General features: G+C 35.6%; 1 protein-coding gene, 1 non-coding gene and 1 pseudogene across 3 annotated transcripts; all 3 read right to left on the bottom strand.

Moving 5' to 3' along the window:
* Positions 1-4104: 4104 nt before the first annotated feature.
* On the bottom strand, positions 4105-7399 carry LOC143594055 (NADH dehydrogenase [ubiquinone] flavoprotein 1, mitochondrial pseudogene; annotated as a pseudogene). Its single transcript, XR_013146250.1, has 2 exons — positions 5915-7399; positions 4105-4230 (listed from the first exon to the last, which is right to left on the bottom strand). The product of XR_013146250.1 is annotated as an NADH dehydrogenase [ubiquinone] flavoprotein 1, mitochondrial pseudogene (transcript).
* A 4418-nt stretch (positions 7400-11817) lies between these two features.
* Positions 11818-16562, bottom strand: LOC143594049 (ABC transporter B family member 26, chloroplastic-like). Its single transcript, XM_077073465.1, has 19 exons — positions 16430-16562; positions 16220-16347; positions 15919-15961; positions 15611-15655; positions 15377-15499; positions 15201-15304; positions 15058-15112; positions 14892-14962; positions 14690-14792; positions 14391-14601; positions 14111-14184; positions 13921-13977; positions 13770-13844; positions 13515-13589; positions 13157-13438; positions 12734-12789; positions 12226-12286; positions 12071-12157; positions 11818-11921 (listed from the first exon to the last, which is right to left on the bottom strand). Exons 2-18 carry the CDS (start codon positions 16330-16332, stop codon positions 12080-12082), a joined length of 1626 nt encoding a protein of 541 aa, XP_076929580.1. The 5' UTR covers positions 16333-16347; positions 16430-16562; the 3' UTR covers positions 11818-11921; positions 12071-12079.
* Positions 16563-16847: 285 nt separating this feature from the next.
* Positions 16848-16919, bottom strand: TRNAQ-CUG (transfer RNA glutamine (anticodon CUG)). Its single transcript has one exon. It is a non-coding gene; the product is annotated as a tRNA-Gln (tRNA).
* Positions 16920-17823: the final 904 nt, after the last annotated feature.

Genomic DNA, 17823 nt, shown 5'->3' with positions numbered 1-17823 from the left:
TTTGGTCTAGTTATCTAAAAGCCCAATAAAATAATAATATTTTGTTTTAAATTATCAATTAAGTACGAGTCCCTAATCCTTAACAAATTAATCGGTAATACGATTTACAATCGAACCTTCTCATTCAATGTTTCCAACATAGTTTCATTATGGTTTCAAGTTCATTAATATATTACCTTATTTATTTTAGCTAAGGTGTTTATCGTTTCAAGTCGGATTCGTTCGTTTTGTTCACAAGCTTTCTATATGTCCATCATTAATTAGTTCTCAATTCATCAATCGAGGTGAGTACTTTCATACCCCTTTTTCCATCTTTCGTTTTGGGGTGACGTTTCATACTTATCAAACTAAATGCTTTATTTACTTGAATCTTAAACCCACAAACGTGATTGTATACTTTACTTGAATAATTGCTCGATTTGGTGTTCTATGCTTATTTGTCTATGTGTTTATCGCTTTTAGATGGTGGAACTATAAATCCTAGACCATTTGGCAACCCCTCATGGCAAGGTGTCGTTAACGTAATGCAATTAACGATGACTATAAAATCCTAGACTACTCGGCAACCCCTTGTAGCTAGGTGGTGCTAATGTGTTTAGCAATTGTCAATAAAATCCTAGACTATTTGGCATCCCCTTATAGCTAGGTGTCGCTAACTTGTTTAGCGATAACTATTTATCCAAGTTTATAGCTTTTATTTATTGTATTGTATACAAGTTTTGTGGCTTTTTATTTCTATATACTTATATGCTCAAACTTATGAATTGTTTACCAACCTTTGTGTTGACAACCTTATTTTATGAAATGTTACAGGTTTGACTTTTGTTGACTCGAGGACTTGATGAGAAACGTTACCAAAACTAAGGGTATTAGTAAAACGAACAATAAAATGTTACTTGTGTTAAACTTTGTTTGTGTGAACGAGAGGTGTTGATTATTGATTTGTTGAAATAAATGAGTTGATAAAATATTGTCACTTTAAATACTGTCTTGTGTATTTGGGCAATCGGTTGCACCCCGGCATGTTTCGCCGCCTTTGGTCGGGGCGTGACAATTAACATTCTCATATATATATAGAAAAAAGGTTTAAATAAAAACATATAATTTCCTAAGAATAGTAACCACTACATAATTGACACGTGGCATGTCATCTATTTAAATGAAAAGGGCATTATGGTCTTTTAGTTTATATTTTTCTTTTTAAAAAAATAAATACAATTAATATTGTTCCTATATACAAGAATCTATAATTGACATAACCGATTTTCAGGCAATTTAACGTCAAAATAACCCAAACAGTGTGATAATAAATTTGTGATTGCATGTGAGGACTTTCATTCACATATAGTCAATCACACAAAACTAATTTGACGTGTCCCTATGCAAGATTCATGAATCTAATTTTAGTGTGGATTTTAAAATAATTTATATTTTCTTTTTGTTTCATTGTCAGTTCTCATTAGAAGCATACTAGTTTTGTACGTATCGATTACAGTGGACTGATTGTGGATGCAATGGAAACAACACCTGGTATAAAATATTGTGTTTTAGTTTCATATGTTCATTATGTATTTTAGTTTTTTTTTGTGTTGTGATGATTTAAAAAAGATTCAAAGTGAAGATCAAAATACTGTGTTTTAGTTAACATCAAAATATTGTGTTCGTCATAGTGTTTTTGATCATAGATATGTTCGTCGTTTTAGTTAATATCATAAATTTTAAGATTGTTATAATGTGTTCGCCATAGTTTCTTAGTTCATACTATAGTGTTTTAGTTCTATCACATTCAATCTGAATTTGTAAACACAATAAGCAAAACCCACCACACAGTATTACGCCAACAATCTATATCGCTTTGTTTATAAATTATTTAATCCACACCGTGATTGGATTAAAAAGCACACCTTTAAAATATAATTTTTGATTATTCTGTTTGTTCATGTTTAGTAATATCATAATTTCATAATTTAATTATGTGCAGATGCTCCATTATTAATTAAGGTAACTACAAATGATTATTTAAGAATATAAAAAAGCCTACAAAATAGGCATAAAGATCGTTCTTGCTAACGTGTTTTGATGGGAAAAATTAATTTGATCAACTAATGTAGTTATAAACTAATTCTTTGTGACAATTTTGCCCCTCAAACACTATAACTGAAGACCATATCTAAAACACTATATGGTTTTTTGGTAACTTTTAATCTTAACCCTTGAATGCCTTGATCTAATGGTCTATAACTATTCCTAGGCTTCTTAGGAAACAATGTGTTTCTACCATAACCCACCCCCCTCTCTCTCTCTCTCTCTATATATATATATATATATATTTGAAGTAATATAATTCACTTACCTTTTTTTAAGGGTTTCAATCTTAGTTAATATTTTTAATAAATGTCTATTTAAAAAAAAGTTAAGTGAAAAAAGTAAAGTATATATTTTTCATGGTTACTATTTAGTGATTATTTTTTATAACTTGACTTAATTTAAACATATACGAATTTTAAAAAAAATTTCACTATTACTTTAAACTTCCTCTATAACTATGCACCTATAACCATGCAAGGTGCTCGCGAGCGGAAGAACGGTCACCCGTCACCCGCGTAGGAGACAAATAAAACATAACAGATGTTTCTTAGGCCAATCACAGTCCAAGATTCCTTAAAAGGCGACAGACGGTACTAAGGAAATACATGGCTAGCTTCAAGGTGGTGAAAGAGAGCTATAGTGAACATTTCAAATATGCACTAGAAAAAACATAATATTTCCTTGGTCAAATTATATGTGTTGCGTATAAGAATTTTTCTCCCTTTGAAAACTGTCCATATTTTTCTCAAAATGATTGTCATTGAATGTTTGTAATTGAGGCTGGACAATTCCTTTAGGTTATTGGTATTGATCAATTGGATAATTATTGCTGGAAGTCGTGTTGGTTTGGAGTTGGAGGGTTGGCTAGGGAACAAGGAAGAGCCGAGATGTGCCACCGTAAGGATTGTGGGTAAGATTTGGTGATGTCACACCATGTTGGATTCCTAGTATTTACAGGTTTTTGACTTTTTGACCTTGACATGAAATTAACAAGGATATTATTCTTTCTTTTGAGGTGATTAACAGTGAAAGGATATTGCGAGAACCGGTTAGCCCATCTTAGCAACTATGCTTATGGGAGAGCTTTTTTCTTGAACATTTTTAGAAAGGATGACATGTCCATTTCAATAAAAAAGTTGTGATCGATATGATGGAATTGGAACTTCTCGATTCCTCTTTTGAGAGCCAGGATTTCTTTGTACGTGGAATGATAGTGCTTTACTAACACACTATACGTGCCGCTCTTGTATCCACATACTGATCTGACACATTTGTCGGCTTCTGCAATCAGAACCGCTGCCCAATACTCGTCAGTGGCATCAATCTGAATGATTCTTTGTCAGTTGGCATGTGAAATCTTTTAAGGTAACATCACATCAGCCAGTTTATTTATTGCAACAGATAATTATGTAAAGGTAGATACGTTTTAATGTAGATACATTGAAAGATAATGTTTAAGTTCATCGCATGTCTTGTTATGTGTCACGTTTGATGTGTCGTTATCTGTGAAGTTTGATGTGTGCCATCAATAGGAGTCCGTAAAATCCGGTCCAGCTGGCTAAACCATTGCCTGTTCTTTCCATCTAGGTGTTGGTTTATAACGTGACCTGGTTAGTCCAACCAAATACAACCAATTTGAACCGAACCGACAATAACTCCCATTTATGAGTCCTTTTTGTAGAGTTTTAAAACATAAGAAAACCCATCGTGTACGATCTGGTCACTTAATAAAGGATATCATATTCTTACTCAAATCCCCATTGAGTCATTATGAGAAAATTGCTGCTATTTAATTTATACAAACAGCTATGCTCTTATACAAGATAAAGCATTCTTAAATACTATTATCTATGCTATTTTTACTTGCTTGTGACAACAAAGAAATTTGAGGTTTCGAAAGGTTGAGATTGTACCATTACAACATTGCATGCAGCTTATTAACATGTCTAAGTGAAGTGTATGTTAAATAATAAACATAGGATGTCCTCGTATCCTTAAACACACAGAATCAACAAAAGTTGCCCCATTCAGTCACATCTTACTTCAATACAAATCTTAAAATTTAACAATGCTCGTAAAAGGTTCATCAATTCGCTTCAGGACTACTTCTGCATATTTATTCCACAGATTGCAGGGCCCTGCCTGCAAAAAAATTATAAAGTCAGCAAAAAGAAAAAAAATCATACAAAAAACTAAAATCCCAGTTGCTATTCTTAGGATGCAGTATCAGGGCATTAATGTAATAACGGGTCATATTGGATCATATCTTATTGATAATGTGTCATATGGGTCTCAAACAAAATTAACACGTTTTCAGTCCACAATAGTTCCTTCCCGCGTCAATTGCCAATTATTGGTCCTTGAGATTCATAAGCGATTTGGATGTTTATTTAGGTTTGGAACCAATATTTCCTTTTTCCCCTTTCAAATAAAACGGAATGCTTTATGTTTTTCTACTTGGAATCGTGTTAGGTCTAATTCATATTACTTTTTGGCTGAATTATTCGTCACTGCATATTTACAAAACAGGCGCAGCGATCAGTTGGAGCCCCTTTAGAGAAGAGATAGGGGCGAGTACTACAAGAGCTCGTAAGTAAAGTACGGAACGAGCCTTGTCTACGAAGCAGAGCACGGGTTAAACTGCTCCGTATGAAACTAGTAATGATATGTGTGCCCGACTTCAATACTTGACGAAAAGATATATCAACTGATAATTTGACTTTTTGTATGATTTACATCCTTTCAGAGCTAGCGTCTTATTACTAAGTGATCTGACAACTTCAATCTATTTGTTTATGGACTGGTCAATTTATGTTTTGTCTCTAGAGGATCAAAATAGTGAAGTTACAAAGATATTGCTTAAAATAATACCAATCAAAAGTCACCTAAAATGTATTTTTAATACATAAAACCTACCAACTCTTACTCAAGAAATTAAATTATTATTGAAATAAATAATGAAACTTATTTAATCATACTTAGACTAATTATTAGAATTTATCAAAAAAATCTACTCAAGAAAGTTTTCCAGGTCAATCCAACCCGACCATTTCGACCCATACCAAGATATTACCTGTTTTAATCAGGTTAATCCGACCCACGATTCTCCCATTTTGCCACCTCTAGCTGTTATATAATCTTTTGTTACTTTAGTCGTTTATTGTAATGAACTTTGTATGATATCTACAATATTGCGCCCATTCTAAACCAAAAAAAAATCGGAATCCTATAATTGTACAAGTACATTGGAAAAAAATTCCAAGAATCCTAGTAATCAGTGATGTAATTTGTTAGCTTGAGCTCTTCGTTAGTTTGTTGATGAGATTGTTGCCTTGTTGGAGACAACAAATTGTTGTTATTTTTTTTTCTGTATATCCTAGTACCGCTTATGTCATTAAAAAAATGTGTTATACAACAGTAATTATCCTATGGGAGATGAATGACTTTCCATTCAAACAGCAACAGACTAACCTAAAAGCATAAAATTCAATTATGCCTTTTGATCTCTCTACAAACTTTAAATTATGCATCACCCTTTACTCGCATCTTATGTACCAATAAACTGTGTGCATCTGAGTTTAAGTACTTTTATTGTTATGAATATCAATATTAGGTTACTACAACAGCTAATTTCATTTCAATCAAGTATCATTTGGAACTTATGGGAATCATTGACTGAAACAAAGATTGGGAAGGTTGTAAACACATGGTACGCTTTATGTGACAAATTGACATTACAAAATAATAATCCACTAGTATTTAGTGTTGTGTATGTGTGTGTATTGTGTAAAACATAAGAAACGAACACCATAATGCAAATGCAAACCTGAATCACGCAGCTGCCTGAAGCAACTCTCTATCAGCCCGCTCTCTGATCCTCCTCTCAAGTTCAGGCCTAAAATGAATAAGACCTTGAACGGGCCAAGCAGCAGCATCTCCCAATGCACAAATAGTGTGTCCTTCAATCTGCTTCGTCACCTCCTGAAGCATATCAATTTCCTCCAGCTTTGCGTTCCCAACTTTCATCCTTTCCATAATCATCCAAAGCCACCCAGTACCCTCTCTGCAAGGTGTGCATTGACCACAACTCTCATGCTTATAAAAGTAAGAAAGCCTTGCAATCGCATCCACAACATCAGTTGACTTATCCATCACAATAACAGCTGCAGTACCTAATCCAGACTGCACAGCTTTCAGTGCATCAAAATCCATCAACACATCCTCACATACGTTTTTAGGAAGCAAAGGTACAGATGAACCACCAGGAATCACAGCCAGTAAATTGTCCCACCCACCCCTAACGCCGCCACAATGTCGCTCTAGCAGCTCCTTCAATGGTATACTCATCTCCTCTTCAACCGTGCACGGTTTGTTCACATGACCAGATATGCAAAACAATTTCGTCCCAGAATTGTTCTTTCTCCCAAAACTAGAAAACCACTCAGGCCCACGTCTTAGAATAGTAGGCGACACAGCAACTGTTTCTACATTTGTGACAGTTGTGGGACATCCGTATAGACCTGCATTAGCAGGGAAAGGCGGTTTCAATCTAGGTTTTCCTTGTTTGCCTTCAAGGCTCTCCAAAAGTGCAGTTTCTTCACCACAAATATAAGCACCAGCACCAAAGAGGATATGCACATCAAAATCATAACCCGACCCACACGCGTTTTTTCCAAGTAGTCCAGCTGCATAGGCTTCCTTTCTGGCCTTTTCAAGGTTAAGCCTTTCGTTCACATATTCACCTCTAATGTAAATATAAGCAGCAGTTGCCCTCATACCAACTCCAGCAATCAAGCAACCTTCTAGAAGCTTATGTGGATCATTTCGCATAATTTCACGATCCTTACACGTTCCAGGTTCACTTTCATCAGCATTGACAACTAGGTAAGACGGACGTCCATCAGACACCTTAGGCATAAACGACCATTTAAGACCAGATGGAAATCCAGCACCACCACGCCCACGTAGACCAGACGCTTTCATTTCATTTACTATCCAATCAGAACCCTTGATCACTAGATCTTTAGTTCTGTACCAATCACCACGTTTCATGGCACCTTTGAGAAACGGATCATGTATACCATAAAGGTTCGTGAAAATGCGGTCTTCATCTTTCAAACCACCAAAGTGAGTTTTCTCAGGAGGAGGCGGAGGCGGTGGTGGCTGTGCTGTATTACCGGTTGTTGCAGATTGAGTGCTAAACAATCTAGTACTTAGCCCCAAATTAGCATTTTGATACCTCAACAAAGCAGCCCGTTGCAGAGAAAGAATGCCCTTCATAGGTGCCTAAAAGAAAACATACTCATGTTTAATTACATAGAATTTATAGATATTATCTACATACAAACCAGAAAGATCTCATTCTAATAGCTCTTGTAAAAACTAGCATTAGCATAAAAGATGTTAGGGATTTTGGGAACTTCACTTGGATAATTCAGAGAGTAGTATGAAAACTTTCAGATTAAAAGTTATTTGGTGGTCACCCCCGTTCGTTCACCCCACATCATAACAAACTAAAGCAAGCGTGCACTCCGCACGTCCCTAACTTACTATCATGATTATGATTACATTGGTCGACCAGTTAATCCAATTACACTAAAAAAAACTAACAAAAGACACCAGAACTTAAGTGATGAAGTCAGATCCATTTCATGCGCAACTAGTAACATTACATAGCATAATACCTATATCTATAATATCATCAAATTAAACAAAAACCTAGGGTTAGCAAATATATTTCTTCTATTGTTTCTATCTATCTAATTTCTTCGTAGATCAGAACAACAAACTCATATCTGATTGAAATTAACATAACAATTAGGTCAAATTGGATGTATAACAGCTCAAATTACATGTAAAACCACAATAAAATCCATCGGTCAAGTAAGTTAATCTAATCGGTGCGTAATCAAACAGAAATGAAATGAGAATCGTACCATATGCCACGAAATGTAACAATGAAGCTTCAGAAATAAGTACCATCTGAAGCGTATTTATTGTATTGGGAGATGAATTTGACTCCCAATTGTTGGCAATCCAACGGCGTAAAATGGGTTTTATTGGTGACCGGGTGAGTTAGGCCGGTTTGGGTTCAGATGAATCGGATCGGTTTGTGATGGTTTATGGGAACGCGTGGATAAAAACGGGTCGTCAGTTTTGTGGTGACGAATTGGCCCGTTAGGGATGCAACGTGGACTTAAAAAAGGGATTAGCTAATAGAAAACGATGTGTTATCATTTATCGATGTTATGAATAATGATTAGAGCGTTAAGTAATCGTTCACGAATTATTCGATTGTAAGTTCATTACCTGGAAGTTTGGGTGAGCTTTTAAAACTTGTACGTCTGTTTTGTTAAAAAGCAAAGCAAAATATGTTTGACAAAGTTCCTTCAAAAAACTTTTGCAAATTTGAGTTTTTCAAAAATTGTTTTTACTTACTAAAAAGCAAATCAGCAAAAAAACAAGACAAAATGGCAAAACTAGTCATTTATGTTTGTATGATTTTTCAATGTTAGTCCTTTGAAAAACTTAATGACAAAGAACATCATTTAAGTTTCAAATCCTTATCACGTTACGTCCTTTGTCAGTAACGGAGTTAATTTTTCTTGTTAAATCTGGCCATGTTCCTTGCACATGAGTGTAATTTGGTCATTTTTATTTATTTATTATAAAAACATTTAATCTTAACCATCTTCACCCCGCCATCTTTGACCATAAAAAAACATTTTTATCACCAACCAACCAGCCACCACATGTCACCGCCGCTACCATCATTTTCCGTCACCATCACCACCTATCGCCACCATATTCACCCACCACCATATTGATTGACCACCACTTCAGAAAACGAAGCTTTACTCTCACTGTATCTCAAAATCTTAACGGATTCCGCCTTATGATACGACGAATTCACAGTTTTGCCATTAGCCGCCACGTCAACAGATCTAAACTCAGTAAAATTCAACTCACGGCTGCTAAAAAAAACACGGTATTACGGTTATCAACAGATCTAGGGTTTTCAGAAGTAGGGTTTTGAAACAACCATGAATCAGAGTGCGTGAATCGGTTGACTGCACCCCACACGCCGTGATGATGTCAGCGGCGGTCGTAGAAGAAGCCACCAGATCCGTGAGCCAAATCGACGACGGGTTGGTTCGCAACAGTCGGTTGGTTCATGAGCCAAATCGACGACGGCTATAGGAGAAGCCAACGACGTTGACCCACACCGGTTGGTTCGTAACAGCCGCCTGACCCGGTAGCCCGTTACTTAACAAACGACTGGGTCATCGAGACCAAGAAAAACCACTCAGTATCCGTCACTTCCTCGTCGATGACGTCATTTTCCGGAGCCGGAATACCGGAAATCATGGTGGGTGAATATGGCGGTGGTAGTGGTGTAAAGAGGGAGAGAGAGAGAGAGAGTATCCAGGTTGAGGTTAAAAATTTTTCTTTAAATATTTCCCTCAAAGTTTAATCTATCTACACATATAGTCCCTCAAAGAGTAAAAGACGGATTTATTTCTTATATGCTTTGTGCTTGGCTAATTTTAACAAGAAAACTTAACTAGGTTAGGGGCAAAGGACAAAACGTGATAAGATTTTTAATCATAAAAGATGTTTTCTGACGTTTGTTTCGTTAAAGGACATCCACTAAAAAATTATGTAAACATAAAGGACGTGTTTTGCCATTTTGTCAAAAAAACAATTTTAAAAGCTCATCCAAACACCCCCTATGCCCGCTGTAAACAAAATGAACTATGAGCGCATATTTTGGCTGTAGATGTTCATTTATTTCAATCATTTACTTTTGTAATTTACGTTTGTGTATTTTTGTTCAGTTACATTCAATTATGTTTGGTTTAATATGTACATTTGTTCTTGTTCATTTACGTTTGTATATACTATTTTGGCTGATACATTTGGGTCCCTTGCCCCCGAAGCTATTACGCTTCTTAAAAGAGTTCAACGGGTCTACAGTAACTTATCGACGTCAAATAACTATAACTTTGTTTTCAGTAGGATCGGATTTGCTATTTAAAAGGGGGTGGCGGCGCAACTTGTTGCCCGCTTATCCACCTCTCTATTGTAATTGGATCTTTTTATTTAATATATGAAGAATATTTATTATTATAAAAAAACTAATTGATTTTCTTGTGTAGCCAAGATAACCCTAACTTTAAAGAATTTGATTAGGCATTTATTTTTTATTACCCACTAGACTTGAACGTGAAGGCTTTAATGGCATACCCGTGAACCAGACCGTTAAGAACTAGTTAGTTATGTTTTTTTAACGGGTTTGACAGGGTGGGTTCCACAAGTTTGACGGATAAACCCATGAAGTGAATATCAACAAAACCATCTAACTAGATTGTGCTCAACTATTTTAGAGACCAATGATGTTACATTCCTATAAACTATCGAACTAAAGGTGTAAATCTTCAATGGTAGATACCAAAACCAAAATCAGCTCGCTCATACCAAAGGGAGCATCTATTGTGACGGATTCATTACCAGTTGAGGGGGGGGGGGGGGGGGGGTAAAGACCCCCACTGAAGTGAAAGCAATTAGGGTAGAAGAACAACATATCAATAAGAAAAAATGTTTTGCCACCCACGTAATTTTCTATAGGCCCCCCATGAGGAAGCCTTGAAGCCCCCATTTAAGTGAAACAAATTCCAAAAATTTTAGAAACCTGCAATTTCAATCAGAATAAATGGAGAAATGTTGAGAGAGAGAGAGAGAGAGAGAGAGAGAGAGCTAAGGAACGTCGGTTATATTAATATAAAGTAATTAAAGACAAGTTTATTATTTACCCCTTTTTATTTAGTAGATTTACAAAATATACCTATTAGTTTTATATGCATTTTAAACGATCTATTTATATTTTCATAACATTTATTAATCAAAAATAGATAAACTGAATATACAACTAATTGCCTTTTATATCCTGTTTACAATTTCCTTTTATTTTCTTATCTTGTAATATAGTGTATCAATAATTTTTGTTTTGAGTAAACTTTAAAATTTTGTACTCATTATCCATATGTGTTCGATTTGCTTGAAAGATATCAACAAAATCATCATATTATTAAGCAAATAAGTTTGAATAGTTTCATAATATCGTTAAGCAAACAAATTTGGATTATATTGACCCGACCCATTATAATCCGACACGTTTTAAACAACTTGTTTTAACCGTATCTATTTTTACCCTCACTCATAAAAAATCTTGAATCCGTCATAACCAATATATTGTTTGATACAATACATCAAAAAAGAAAAAAAAAACAATCAAAATTCCCAACACCACCCCACAAACAGTCCCAATATACGAGTGTTGGGATTGTCTAAATCAATAAACTTTTTAATTTGTAAAAAGGAAATAAGATTGCACCGTATGTATATAAGTACAAGATGAGGTGGCTTCATGTAAGGCAGACACACATGCATCTTCCAAAACTGTAGCACGTTTCAACATAAAAGAAAAACCAAATTCAACCAGAGACCACGACTTAATTACATTAGAAAGGTGAAAAATGGAAGACAAACATGGCTCATCTTATCCCAAAGACCTCCCATGGCAAGAGCTCAAAGCTAAAGTCCATGTTGATGAACAAACCATATTCCAAAACAAAGGAATTCATATTAATGCCAAAGACCAAATCGGATCTGGGTCTGGATTGTCCAGTGATAACCCTTCAAATACTAGCAACCAGACAGATGACACTGAGCAGATGAAGATTAAGAAGAAGAACCCAGAAAAAGAATCTCTGCCTCTGCCGCACCAACAGGTTCCTCAGCCTCAAGATTTCTCCACTCGACCTCTTGACCAACTTTAGATTAATATGAATATTAATCTTACTCCCCTAGTTCTCAGCATCAAAGTAGCTTAATTAATCCGAATCCGAATCCTCATGTTTGTATATTTAGTTTTAATTGTTAATGAATAAATAACAAGGCATCCTATGTAATGTACACTTACTTGTTTCATCTAAAGGCCAGTGTTTTGAAGGAGATGTAATCGCGCATACAATCCGTTTTCACGCAAAAGCGTCTCGTGATTACCTATCTGTACACGTTTCAATATCAATATATCATCAATCATGAAACAAATTTCAAATTAAGATATGACGGTACCTCTGCGACTCGCCCATTATCCATGACCACGATTCTGTCTGCACCTTTTGCTGTTGATAGCCTGCAAATGGCTTCACTATTAAAACCCCTAAACACAGTACTAGGGCCGACTCCAACTAGGTTCAAGCTCGACTAGTTTCGTTCTGACTTATGCCGAGCTTGGCTCATGAAGCATTTTTTTTAAACTCGACCTAGTTTATTATTATATATATTTTAGTTATAAGATTTGTATATAACATAAGATATACTATTTAGTTAGTTTTATGACTTTATCATAATTTTATACTATGTAAATATGGCTCGCAGCCCGCTCGAGTTCGATAAATGAAGCTCGTTTATTAAACAAGCTTATTTAAAGGCTTGGATTCGAGCTCGTTTAAGCTCCACTAAGTTCGGCCGTTTTAACGAGCTGATCTACTTGTCTAGTAGCTCACGAGTTGGCTCGGCTCATTTACAACCCTGAACCACACATGTGAGGTCTATGTACAAAAGCAACGGTATAACACACCTGTGTGCTATGAATATGATCGTCTTCATCTCATTTTTTAATCTCAACATCAATTCCTGTATTACACAAAGTAAAAGTGAGTCTAAAAATACATTTACTGGTTGTGTATCTGGATACCTACAAATAAATACTCCCTCTGTCCCATTTTAAATGTCCATTTTTCCATTTTTGGTTGTCCCAATTTAAATGTCATTTCTATACATATAAATTCAATTTTCAATTGTGCCCTTACTATTAAATGTCATTTTTTAGCCAAGGAAGAAAAATGGTTTTTAGCCATAATAACTTAAAGGACATTATTGTCATTTTACAGCTCATAAAATAAAATGATCAAACATTTCTTAATTTGTGTCTTGGGTCCCATAACATTTAAAACGGGACGGAGGGAGCAAATGAATAATGAAATAAATCAAAAGCTTAAACCTGAAAATAGTATTCAGTTTCTGCATCCAGAGCACTGGTGGGTTCATCAAGGATCAAAATAAGAGGATCCCTGACAATGGCCCTTGCAATTGCAATTCTTTGCTTCTGACCACCACTTAGAAGCTCATCATCAACTAAGGTTTCATAGGCATCAGGAAGAGAGCAAATGAACTCATGAGCATTTGCTTGTTTTGCAGCCCATTCCACATCTTCTTGCTTCAACTCCCTTGAACATCCATAACTTATGTTTGACTTTATGTCCATCCTAAATAGATGTGCTTCCTGCAAATATCAATAATACACAACTTTCTGTTTTTGTTTGTTGAAAACATATACCATAAAAAGACACTTTCCAAACCTGTCCAACATATCCAATATTCTCTCTCAACCATCTCATGTCCAAATCTTTAAGTGAATGTCCATCAACTAGTATCTGCAACCAAGTGCAATTTTATTAAACACCCTTCTTTCTTTAAATATGATTCTTTATAACCTAAATAATTAGGAATTTATAATCTAACAGCATTACTCAATATGTACTGTTGATTCTTGTAAGCATATCTAAAAAGTTGCCCCTCTTCTTAATGTAGTCAAAATTATAATGGCTGTGTACCTGCCCGTGTGTTGGCTCATACAGACCAAGTAAGAGATGGACTAACGTGCTTTTTCCACTACCACTTAGACCAACCTGAATGAAAAAAGCAATGTGGTTAATACTGCATCAATTGAAAGGGGAAAATGTATATGAGAATGAGAGTTCTTACAATTGCCAGCACTTCGTTTGGTTGTATAGATATGTTGAGTTGTTCTAGAGTGGGTGTCTGTAGGAATGGACAAATAGGTCAGTGGGGTCCATTAAGATAGCAACAGATAGACAGGTGAAGTAAACAAGGTCAGATTTCTGTGATACAGACATACTATGATCATGAGATGGCCTTTGCAAAGTGAAAGTACCTTCGTTCGCGAAGGGTAGTGAAATGACACATTTATGAACTCAAATTGTGCCCTTAGTTTCTGCAACTTCACTCCTATACATAATTCAAAATGGCAATTAGAGCTGCAATAATCAAGGGTTTTCAAATTTTAATCACAATGAAACTTACAACTTGACATGTAGGAAAGAAGGGGGGGGGGGGGGGTAACTTAGGCACAAATATATACCTTTTTATCATTTAAAATGATCGAGTCTTAATAGAAGGGAAACATGAATGAAATAATATAACAGTTTGCATACCTTTTGCTGAAAAGTGATGACTAGGCAAGATATCAATTAGCTGAAAGACCTTTTCACTTGCTCCAACACACTGAAGTAATGATGAACAATTGTCTGCTAACCTCCATGCTGCATATATCAACCACTCACAGTACAATACATACTTTGTAAGTTGCTCCGCGGAGGCATCACCAGCCAAGACACACATTCCTCCCAGTATAATAGCAACAACCTAAAAAAAAGGTGAGAAGAAATTAGATCATATTTTAACATCTATGCTATTGTAAATGGTAGTTACACTTCATAAGGGTTCAATAAACCTGTGTCAGACGGTAGAGAGTGTTGAAACTAAAATTCCATAGTCCATACGCAGCACTTTCTCTTGCACTTACAAAAGCCAATTTGTCCAACCATTGCTTATATCTAGAAGCATCAAGTACACATTAGGTGATTTAACATCAAACCATTACAATTTTTAGAACTTTGAAGAGTAAGTAAATATATCCGAGTAAGTGAAATTGCCTTTTGTGTTCTTTTGTTTCTGTTCCATTAACACGGATCGTTCTCACCAAAGAAAGAGCTTCTTGAGAAACCTGAAATTTTGAGGAGGGGACAAAGGTCAACTTAGCTAACATGAGGGCACAAAATTCTAATTGGAGAAAACTATAAAAACCAGGTTAGTTTTTACTTCATTGGCATGAGCAGTTGAATCTTGAATAAGCTTTGCTGCTTTCTTCTGGTACCTTTCAGACAGAAAAGATAACACCACCTTTTAGGAATGCATAAAGTAAGTAAGGTGACAGATTTTAGATTTTTAAATATATTACTAACCTTCCATAAAACAGAAAGATGATACACAGAAGAATGCATATAAAGCAAGCTGATAACGCAAGAGGCCAACTTAACGTCAGCAGATTAATCAGGGCTCCTGTTCCCTGGGATTTTGCTTACAAGTTAAAATAAATGTGGAAAAGAATGGGAATATGGATATTAAAAAAAGAATCAACCTGAAGAGAGTTCCGCACTATCAAATGTAAATTGTTTGAAACGATATGTGACAACTTTTGACAGTCTGCCCCTAGCCTGCTGGTTAAGTTTCCAACCGGTTCTCTATCAAAGAAATATATATCCTGAAAAAATAAGCACCTTTTAACCATACATTTATAAAAGTGTATAAATACATAACAGACTATTGTAAAAGTGAAGCATGATGCATATGCTTGCTAAGAAACAGAAAGCACCTGTAGTAATAGATTTGTGTATAAAGTTTTCCTTAGACGCTTGAGCTGTGAGATCATATGAAGTGTCAGTTAGTGGGAAGGTATTTGCATACAACGAACTAAAGGCAATCTACCACAGTACCACTTCATCCGGAATAAAACTTTATTAATATCAAGAATAATCATTGTTGGCAAAAACCCACAAACAACTACTAGTGGAATCATTAGAGAGTCAATCGTTAAACTAATTAAAGAGGGAGGAATAAGCCAAAGGTTAAAATTACGAACGTAGTATATTATAGTTCTAACTTCAACGAAGATTTACTCACCAGGACCATGTTAGCAATTCCAAAACAACCACTTCGTAATCCACTGTAATCCACAAGAACCGATCTCAGTTAGTACTTGGTAGGTAGAACTTCAAAGTCAAACCATAAAGTGTACACAAATATTATCAATCAACACAACACTCCAATCCCTCAAAAGATTTTTAATATGGTTATCAAAGTGTTAAACGCATAACATTTATCAATCTCTAATTGCATCAATATAACATAATGTACATAATGAACAATGCAGTAATAGTGACAGCTTATGCACTGGCATTGAAACCCTAACGTTCATTCTTACCTGCATACTCCCGAAGCAAAACACAGAAACGTCAAGATCTTCAAGTTTCTATACAACACCAGCGATTCCCCGTTTTGTGCTGCGAAGACGGATGCTGCCAATAAACTTGGCATGGATATCTCTGCAAGCTGCATATGAAAATCAACGATTAACTGCAAACACATTCATTACTCATTTAATAACAGTCAATAGAAAAACAAGCATACAAACCGCTGCGAAAGTTAAAGAAGACAACCCAATGTATATAACCAGTTTATCATGACCATGGGCCACCAGACTCCAAATTCGACGAAGAACATACCAAACAGTAATTGGATTGGCTGTTTTAACCACTTCACCGTGTTCCCCTAAGTGCCACCAGCTTCGTCCAGGTAGAAACTCAATACATCCTGGTGATATATTATGGTTCGTAGCCCTAAGTTTGAATTTGGTGGGTGAGCCTTGGAATCGGATACTCGCGGGTTGTGAAAATGTAGTCTTGGAACACCGAATGGGGTTGTTTTTAAGATTTTGATGCGTGAAATTGATGAATTTGCTGTGTGCTTGAGTGGTGTTCATTGGGTGCACACCAGGTGTTCGATCAAATGCTGCTGATTACCGTTTGAAAGTAAAAATGAAAAACAAAAATAGGTCCTACCGAGACTTGAACTCGGGTTACTGGATTCAGAGTCCAATGTCCTGACCACTAGACCATAGGACCTTGTTGTAACCGTTTCTTATGTTATACCATTTATTTCGGTTATCCGTTATTTCTTTTCTATCATTTATATAGGAAAAAAAAAACCACCGAATGTTGCCGGTTGAAATAATAAACACACTTTTTAGATAACATGTTGAATTAGCGGAAAATTGATACGATCCAAATAGCAAATACCATAATCATTAACTCTAATAGATGCCCGGCACAAACCGTAAACAATTAATGTTCTTTGAGATTGTATGACATGATTTGGTGACTTTGGGTATGTTATTTGGGTATGAAAGCTGAAGGCTGGAAGCTGGTAGCTGTAGCTTTTTAAATATTTTAAGGTGTTTGGTAGAGTAGCAGAAGCTTTTAATAAAACTAACTGGGTGCCCGCGTGGTACGGCGGAATAGGCGCACAACCTAACATCAACCGCATAATCAATGTCGGTACATGATTCACCTGATGACAGTGCATACATAACCCGAATGTAGACGTCTAATTCATGGAAATGCAGTAAGCGTGTAACTGATTTCGAAAATCAAGAAACAAAGCTAAAATATACAGTAATTTCAAATAGATAGCTTTTAAACCAACCTATTTTGATCTGAATCCCTTTCCGAACAGGCATTGTTCTAATCTGAAACATGTTCTGACATGACCCCTTTCGACTCAAAAGCGTACCGACACGAACCGAACTAATTTAACCATTTTTGTTTCGACTCGTTCTAACCCTAATTTGGTCTGACACATGACTCGAGCTCACCTGACTCGACTTGTTACCGATCCTAACCGATAATCACGTAGTATGTTAATTTTTTAAAGTTAAAGAAGTATAACAATATCATACTCAAATTAAAGAGAATAAAATGCTCGTTTTTATGATGTAATTTGTTTAAAACGTTATTAACGTGTGAAAAA

This window comes from Bidens hawaiensis, unplaced genomic scaffold (assembly GCF_021521415.1).
Source record: "Bidens hawaiensis isolate Kalapana, Puna unplaced genomic scaffold, B.hawaiensis_p1.1 tig00043024_1, whole genome shotgun sequence".
Taxonomy (NCBI): domain Eukaryota; kingdom Viridiplantae; phylum Streptophyta; class Magnoliopsida; order Asterales; family Asteraceae; genus Bidens; species Bidens hawaiensis.
Note: the sequence above shows the minus strand (reverse complement) of the source record. Positions and strands in the feature narration are given on the sequence as shown.

Excerpts from the sequence above, each read along its gene's own strand:
- LOC143594049 (XM_077073465.1), bottom strand. The coding sequence starts at position 16,332 with ATGCCAAGTTTATTGGCAGCATCCGTCTTCGCAGCACAAAACGGGGAA. Across the intron at positions 14,793-14,891 it reads GAAACAAAAGAACACAAAAG|ATATAAGCAATGGTTGGACA; the intron begins GCAATTTCACTT and ends TGATGCTTCTAG. Across the intron at positions 14,602-14,689 it reads CTCTCTACCGTCTGACACAG|GTTGTTGCTATTATACTGGG; the intron begins GTTTATTGAACC and ends CCTTTTTTTTAG.